This window comes from Rhamphochromis sp. 'chilingali' (assembly GCF_963969265.1).
Source record: "Rhamphochromis sp. 'chilingali' genome assembly, chromosome: 2".
Taxonomy (NCBI): Eukaryota; Metazoa; Chordata; class Actinopteri; order Cichliformes; family Cichlidae; genus Rhamphochromis; species Rhamphochromis sp. 'chilingali'.
The window spans coordinates 26,525,683-26,534,817 of record NC_137930.1 but is presented as its reverse complement, the minus strand read 5'-3'; the positions used below and the strand labels follow the sequence as shown (position 1 = coordinate 26,534,817).

The 9,135-nt window shown below is 41.6% G+C and overlaps 1 protein-coding gene across 1 annotated transcript; it reads left to right on the top strand.

The window, feature by feature from the left end:
* Positions 1 to 3,555: 3,555 nt before the first annotated feature.
* On the top strand, positions 3,556 to 6,628 carry LOC308383688 (plasminogen receptor (KT)-like; the record flags this gene model as incomplete). Its single annotated transcript, XM_080861753.1, has 5 exons — positions 3,556 to 3,694; positions 3,786 to 3,882; positions 5,259 to 5,389; positions 5,506 to 5,615; positions 6,498 to 6,628. The coding sequence occupies exons 2-5, from the start codon at positions 3,802 to 3,804 to the stop codon at positions 6,626 to 6,628; spliced, it is 453 nt and encodes a 150-aa protein (XP_080717879.1). The 5' UTR covers positions 3,556 to 3,694; positions 3,786 to 3,801.
* Between the last annotated feature and the right edge of the window lie 2,507 nt (positions 6,629 to 9,135).

Sequence of the window (9,135 nt, the reverse complement as noted above, 5' to 3'; positions counted from 1 at the left end):
GCGCGGAATGACACGGAGCTATTCTTTGATCTTCTCAAAGGGGAGACTGTGACGTGACGGTCGACCGCACGTCACAGTCTCCCGTGACGGTTGACGTCACCATCTCTGCCACATGAGTCTATAAATAGAGGTGCTTCAACACAGTTTACCTTTAGGACGGCCGCACGTAGAAAACAGCCTTCATTAATCTTGCGCGTGTAGTTAGCAAATATAAACAAATCACGTCTTTCAATCGTACAATACTGCAAGAATCAAGGAAAGCAATAGAGAACTCGTCATCTGTAAACATGTCAAACTCCGCTTGGGGCGCGATTTGCACTGTGGGCACTTATGCTCACAAAATTATGAGAAAAACGTTGGGATTTGATGACCAACGTTCACCCACTGCTGACCAAACTGTATGCGAGGCACCTGAAGTTCGCTGTGGTAACCAAATTTTACACGCGGAACATGAGGTACCATTGCCAGATCAGCATATACCTGAACCCCGCTTCAGCAGCTGCAGAGGACAGCATAATCAGAATAGCGGTTTAAACCAAGTGTGTGAAATTCTTCACCCTGAACATATACAGCAGCAGCCTTCTGTGATTCAAAGACATCAGCTATGGGAAAATTCAAATCGAGATGCATCAGACCCTGCTGAATCCACGATCCCAGACCTAAGACCTAGTCCCTTGGAAGGGAGAGAAGAACATAATGGGATTCTTCATAGAGGGGTTTCTATCATCAGGAAAGGAACTGGATTTTTAGGACAATCCATTACCACAGTGTCCAACATGTGCAAGTCAGCAATTGTGGCTATTCGTCCCATGTTCTGGAAAATGGTCCAAGAGGTCAGAAATTATGTGGCACACCTGATGTCACGTGCTGTAGGATGTATTTGCGTTTGCCTTTACATTTTATTGTTCTTGGTCAACAAAATTGGAGCTATATTAATTTATTTACTTTCATTTTTAGCACAATACCTTTAATTTTCCTCTATGGAAATGGAAAAGGTGAAGACAACCTAATGTCAGTGCCAACTTTATTTGGCTCTAACTGGACTATGACGATTTTAATAGGGAAATAACTAATAATTGGGGTATAATGGGGTTAATTAGGCTCTTACCATCTCAGTCATGCAAACAACAGTTGAAAACCCAGCCAGTCACGGCAGAAGGCTGCTCCTTCCTGAGCCTGGTTCTGCTGGAGGTTTCTTCCCAACGGGGAGTTTTTCCTCCCCACAGTTGCCAAGTGCTTGCTCATAGGGGATCATCAGATTGCTGGCCTGTCTCTAATACTGTAGGGACTACCTTACAGTATTAGAGACAGGCAGCTGTTGTTTGCATTCAAAGCCACATAAATAAATTTGAATTCTCAATGAAATGAATGGATTTGATTTGATTCCTTTACCTTCACAGAATCCTTTTACTTCAGTTTTGTCTTCTGCTTCTTGGTAGCAATAATTAAGCTTCTTGCCCCATTCATCCTTATGCTCTCCTGTTTTTTCCTAACTGGCATGTCTGACCCGTGGGAGTGCAGACACCACACAGAGAAAGCCTCAGACTTTAAAGCCGGAAACATTTTCAGTGACGTCACAGAACAACGCACCTGCAGTCCACACAGTAGGTGACGTATCATTTAGTTAATCTTATGATTGCCGATCAGGTATGCTTTTAGACTTGTGCTATGTTTGAAATGATAAATGTTACAAGGTCAACAGTAGTAACATTGCTAGCTCCAGTTTTTTTTAAATGAAAGTGACAGATGTTAATGTGTGAAAAGCTTTAACCTTCCCATTGTGATGAATTGACCTGATTTCAAGTTTTAAAATGTAAAAAGAAAATTGTTAAAAGGACCTTTCTTATACAAAATTTCTGCTTGGATTAAAAAGTGTAACCAGCATATAAAATGAAAATGGTTTGACCTGGCAGCCAAAGTGGAGGCTGAAAGGGTCTAAAACTACATCTGTCTTTGCAACTGTGAGAGATATTTCCCCAACACACACACACACACACACACACACACACACACACACACACACACACACACACACACACACACTCCGTATTCTATTGACCTGACGTGTAAAGTGCAAGAACGCAGGTGTTGTGAACTGTCCTGTTCCTGTGGGCAGTAATGGAGTTGATAATAAGATATCAGCAAAGTTTACTGGAAGTTTTTGGGTTCTGACACTTCTGGATGGCTAAACAAACTGACTCAGGGATATCCTTGCTGTACCACAGAAACAACACAACAGGAGGGTTAAAAACTGAGACCACAGTGAAATTAAGCATTCTTTGGTCAACACTGCCACCTACTGGACTCTACATTAAGGCCTAAGATTTTCAACTTTGGTTTAAATCATCTAGCCACGCAATGTGAGGAAAAGTTCACTCCAAACACAGTGAGGTTCATTCAAAGGAACTTTTATGTAGATGATGGACTTGTACGTGTTATATCAGAAGCTGAAGCAATAAAACTAGTGAAAGAGGCAAGAGAATTGTGTAGCAAGGGTAAACTAAGATTAGACAAAGTTCATACCAAACTGTGAAAATCTGATAAAGTCACTGTCGGGAGAAGAGAGTGCTGAAAGTATTAAGGACTTAGATCTATTGATGGAAAGACCACTTGGTGTTCAGTGGTGCATTTCTTCTGATGAGTTTTAGTTCAGAGTAACTGTAAAAGAGCGCCCAATGACAAGAAGAGGAATTCTGTGCACAATAGCATCAGTGTACGACCCACTGGGATTTGTGGCACCCTTCATCCTAAGAGGAAAACAAATCCTGCAACAGTTATGCCAAGAGAAAGTAGAATGGGACGAGCCACTCTCAGATCAACACTGTCACTGTGGGAATCCTAGATCTTCAAAACTTGTCAAAGGTGAAAGTTCAAAGACGTGTCTTACCTGCAAACACAGGCAGTGTGAACTACACCATTTTTCAGACGCTGGTGTGACAGGCTACGGAAAATGTAGTTATTTAAGAACAGAACAGAACAAAGAAATCAAGGACTTGACTCGAGGGAAGGACATTCAACTGAAGGATAAGACACACAAGCTCTACAGCCTAAGTCCATTTGTTGATGAGCAGGGAGTACTTAGGGTGGGAGGACATGAGCAACTCTACACCCATATATCAAACATCCTGCCATTATCCCCAAATCAAGTCATGTTGTGTTTACTTATTAAACAGAACAGCATCAAGGAAGAGGAATAACTGTCACTGAGCTGCGCTCCAATAGAGTATGCATTAAAGGATGCAGCAATTCAGTTGCTTCTCACATCTACAATTGATATAGACATAGATATGATTGTTTATTTAATGGTAATTATATTTTATGTAAAAAGGATGGGGAGAGGAAGGAAGGGAAGGGGAAAAAGAGGGGAGGGAAAGGGAAAAGGGGAAAAAAGGAAAAAAAAAAACTGTCAATGTAAATGAGATATATACTTTGTTGCTTGATTTGAATAAAGAAAAGAAAAATCCTGAATTGGTGTAAAAGTAAAAAAACAAAAACACTTTCCCCTCTTTTTCTCTGGTAAAACCTTTTGGTGGGCTGCAAATACTTCCTCTGTGTAGACAGTAGTCGTGTTGTTATTCGCTAACTTAACGGGAAAGCTTAAAATGAGTTGAGGCTTAAAGCTAAAGCTGAAGTGAAGAGACACTGAAGGACTGAAGAGGTCACTACATGCTGAAACAAATCCAGTTTGAAGCAGGTGGCTTTTCTAAGCCCGACTCTGGAATTTTGTTTGCTGCTGTGATGAGAGCAGAGCAGCACGTTTGAATGACTGCGTGTTTAATTCACAGAAACGCCAACGCAGCCATGGGTGTCCTGCTGTCCAAATCCATGGATGACAATTTAAAAAAGCAACAAGAATTCATGCTAACGAATGCACGGCTGCAGGTGAGTGAAAGTGCACCCACTCGCACATCACCTCTGACCTCTGCTGTGACATCTTTCACCATCTAGTGAAAGATGGGGAACACTCATGATTCATTTGGCATCAGCACAAAAATGAGAGGGAGATGGGCAGAATATTGAAGGAGCAGAGGCAGTGAAAGTGGATGAGTTCAAATAGCATCCAACCATCCAAAGTAACAGTGGGTGGAGACGAGTGTCAGCGGTAATTTGTGATGGATAGTTGCAGACTGAAAGGAAAGGTTTTCAAGATGCTATGATGTGTGGTTTGGAAAACTGGAGGTGACAGAGTTGAAGATGTTAAGATTTTTTTGTTTGGAGTGACCATGAAGGACATGATTAGGAATGAGTACATCAGAGGGCCATTTCAGGTTGAGCGCTTTGGAGACAAACTAACTAATAATGTGAAACTGGTGGCTGAGCAAAGATGTGCAGTGATCTTTACTTATGTTACGTATTTGTGTATATGGGCATATTGAACTGCTTCATTTTTATAAGATGGAGACCCTGCAGCATCTATGTACTTAGATGCTGGAGTGAGTTTCAGGATAGTTTATTCAAATTTAACATCCTCTATCTTCCATTTACTTCCTTTTTTGTGACCCAGATGAAGCCGTCATGAAAGCTGACCTTTCAGCGAACGTGTCACCCCATTTCCCGTTCCTGCAGCTCATACACATGGTGTGGAGGAGCGGGAAATGCTTTCTTTTCATAAATGCATTCTTCACTCATTCACAACATGGGCCGTTAAAGGGGGACACCCTTAAGTGTGCTCAGACTACTCACTAGTTTGTTTCAGCGGATGCTGGCTTTAAAAGAACAAACACTGTCAATTACAGAAGTCATTCCTGTAATTTCCATTGAACCTAAAGAGTGTACAGCCAAGAGTCGATGTCAGGAGTACGAAACACCCAGATTGTGGAGATGAAAAGTTTGTCACTTCCTCCTTCCCTAGAGCGTAGTGTTTGTAGTTGGCATGTTTACAGCAGTGGATTCCAGGGTTTAGTTTCATGACTTAAAAAAAATTCCAAAGAAACTTCTCAAGCATACATAGAAGTTCAGTCTGTGCTCCCAACTAATCACATCTCTGTTCACGTAATGTACACTTCCTACAAGTTTTTAGGGGCTTTTTTTTAAAAAGTACTAAGCCTTTGGTGCTTATGGAGATCTCTTTAAACTGTCTGTACTCTCATAAAACAATTAACTGATGAATCAGATGATTATTACAGCTCTGATCAACAGTAATTGACTGAAATTGATTATAACTGAAAATGAAATCTTACCAAGCAGGGAAAATTTTATTTCATCATTTCTTCTTAATTTATTTTTGTGTGTCTGTGTGCGCGCGTGCATGTGCCCAGATGGAGCGCCAGATTCTGATGCAGAACCAGATGAGAGAGCGGCAGATGGCGATGCAGATCGCCTGGTCCAGAGAGTTTCTGAAATACTTTGGCAGTTTCTTTGCGGTGGCCACAGTGGGACTAACTGCAGGGTGAGATTCTAACACCTCACAAAGATCTGACACAAACACACACAGACTCATCTCTGTGTTGTGCTTTTATCTTTGCAGTTAAATATTGTCTTCTGTTTATCATCATTTTTCTTTAGAGCTATTAAAAGAAAGAACCCAGGCATGCTGGCTCCCATCATACCTCTCAGTTTCATATTTGCCTACCAGATGGACAGCGCCTATGGAACGCTTATTAATCGTATGAGAGGTAAAGCTACACACTTACAGGCATCATCATCTTAAGGAAACCTGTTTAACATTTAAAAAGAGGGTGCACAGACGGGTAAATAAATCCTTATCAAGCATTATATAGTGATTCTTTGCTTTGGTTTTAGAGGATTATTTTACTTTGAACAGCAAAACACAGACTCACTATATCCAGAAAACACAGGCTCTAATATACAGTTAGGTCCATATATATATTTGAATACATGAATAGTGTCTGTTTACCAAAACAATTTCCACTTTCCGCTATGATGGGCATCTATATAATGTGTAGACGCCCAGCTTTCATATGAGAAAATCCACATTCAAATCGGATGAAGGTTTTGGAGTTCCGGCCCCTTAACGTGTGCCCCCCGCTTTTTAAAGGGACAAAAAGTAATTGGACATTTGACTGAAAGGCTATTTCATGGGCAGGTGTGGGCACTTCCTTTGTTATGTCATTATCAATTAAGCAGATAGAAGCCCTGGAGTTGATTTGAGGTGTGGCGCTTGCATTAGCACGATTCAAATGAATACATTTTATTTTATTTGTCCAGTTACTTTTGATGTCCTGAAATGATGGGATTGCATTTTAGTTCTCACATTTTTGTGCAATCTTTTTGTTCAACCCACTGAATTAAGGCTGACAGTCGGCAGTTCAACTGGATCTGAGTTAATTATATTTAAAGTTGTTATATTTAAAATTAATTGTGGTAATGAACAGAACCAAAATGCTAAAAAAGAAAAAGTCTCTGTCCAAATGGACCTTACTGTTTACCAAATAATGCATCTAAATATTGTGTTTAGTTATTCATTAATGACATTTTTAAAAAAGATTGCAGTCACTAATTATACCCATTAAATGTGTTTTTCATGATGTCTTTAGGGGAAGCTGAGAATATCATGGAGACTGAAAATGACCGTCTACAGTTACCTCAAGGGACTCCAACCTTTGAGAGCATAGAGAAGGCCCGCCGTGCTAAAAGCGTCGCCTTTAAAAAGCTCCTGAAACACTGATGACTGTTGCAGGTCACTTGCCTCTCTGTTTAGATGATCGACTGTATGCAAAAGATGGACGTAGCATCCAAACCCTCCACTTTTTCTCCTTTACATTCAGCTCCTGCTGTCCTGGAACAGCAAAGGCTTGCCCTTTCTTTCTCATTTCAGTGGCTACAATCCATCCTTTGTATTCAGTCTGTGGTTCTTTTCTATCCAGGTCATAGACGTGATACTTTCTAAGAAGCTTTGTTTTGATGAAATGCCCTCTGCCAGGCTGGTAACTTTTGCAGTTGCCGATAACCAACAGCTGAAGTGATCAAAATGTAATGGTGCATTATTGGTAAAGATTCTCAGACATTTGTATTGACAGATAAAATGTATTATTTTCAACACTAAAATTTTAATTGTAGGTGTGAGGGAGCTTCAATACAAAGCTGTTGGACCTCCAAATTTAAGCCATCACAGTAGATTCCAAGGTGCTGATATCTATACTTTGTGTTTGACATCTGGAAAAAATTTTAAATTAATAAAAAAAGAAAATTGAAAAGATTTCAGTGTCTGAATTGATCTTTGTGACAAGGACACCCCCTGAATGCAAAGCTGTAGAGCAGGGATGTCAGTGTTTCTGTTAATGTAATGAGATCTTTTAATCTCAAAGAGCAGCAACTTAAGCAGTATGTGGGGTTTGTTTGTTTTTTAACGTGATAATGAAATGCTGCATATTAAATGACATTTCTCAGGATGACTCTTTGGGCTTAAATTGTTGGAAGTTAATGTGTAACGTTATGTCCTCTTTCATATTTTCCACAGCCATTCAGTGGACTGGAGTGGAGCATATTTCACAGTTTGAGTGTGAGAGGATTCCCCAACAGAGAAACAGTGAAACTAGCAGAGCCAGAGCTCAGCAAAGGCCAGAAATATTAAAGATCCTACTTTGTGCATCCTCAAAACACGCTGGCACTCCATCTTCTTGTGAGCCCTTGAGGGTCGGCCTCTGTTTCCTCCCAAAGTTGTGGGGGCCTGCTGCATCCTCCACATAATATCTGTGTGGCAACACTTGATGTCTACCAAGAAGAAGGAGAGGAGGCGGCACAAGCAGTACAAGCCGAAACAGTTGAAGGCACAGGTGCAGACGGGGAGCTTTCAGGAACCTGTGTCTGAGCCAGGCTTGCTGCACAAGTGTCTCCTGAACAGCTACCTGCACGATGTAGTGCTGCAACTGAGACCCGCCGTTTGTCTTTTCTGGTCGGCGAGTGGAGAATCACACAGGCTGGTCTGCAAAGAGAGCTTTAGGATGCTTCCTCCCACTGTCCACTGCATCGTCCATCCACAGGGTTTGCAGGGCTGGCTCAACCCATGGCTGCCACACCACTAAGATGTTTTCAGAAATATGCAAGCATGCAACAATCATGTTTTACAGTCCTGTGGTCTCAGCCTCAGATACTTATTAAATCACACAAAGCTCATGTAGAAACAAACAAACGAACAAAATATGTTCTCCTTAATTTCTGTCAACCACACGTTTCCAGCTATCATGGTTGCTAGGCAACCTGGGCAGCGCGACGGAGGCTAGACCGTCCCATTTCACAAGCCTCGCACTTCCGGCCTTAGCGGTCTTTGAGTACACGGCCCTTGAGGACCATTGAGGCTGCGTATTTTAAGGCTGCAGACCCTGAATTGGGATACAGCCATAAAAACCATGAAAAAATATTGCCGTAATATGAAGCGATAGACTTTTTCATATCGTCATCCATATGTGTCGTTATATCGAACAGCCCTATTTTGAACTCTCCTCGTCCTTTGAGTGCGCAGTCGCCTTTGTTATATAGCAAGGTATTTAAAATGAATAAATAAATATCCCGTTCATTTCAATGCGCATGATCTGAGCATGCGCGGAATGACACGGAGCTATTCTTTGATCTTCTCAAAGGGGAGACTGTGACGTGACGGTCGACCGCACGTCACAGTCTCCCGTGACGGTTGACGTCACCATCTCTGCCACATGAGTCTATAAATAGAGGTGCTTCAACACAGTTTACCTTTAGGACGGTCGCACGTAGAAAACAATTTTCATTAATCTTGCGCGTGTAGTTAGCAAATATATCTGTAAACATGTCAAACTCCGTTTGGGGCGCGATTTGCACTGTGGGCACTTATGCTCACAAAATTATGAGAAAAACGTTGGGATTTGATGACCAACGTTCACCCACTGCTGACCAAACTGTATGCGAGGCACCTGAAGTTCGCTGTGGTAACCAAATTTTACACGCGGAACATGAGGTACCATTGCCAGATCAGCATATACCTGAACCCCGCTTCAGCAGCTGCAGAGGACAGCATAATCAGAATAGCGGTTTAAACCAAGTGTGTGAAATTCTTCACCCTGAACATATACAGCAGCAGCCTTCTGTGATTCAAAGACATCAGCTATGGGAAAATTCAAATCGAGATGCATCAGACCCTGCTGAATCCACGATCCCAGACCTAAGACCTAGTCCCTTGGAAGGGAGAGAAGAACATAATGG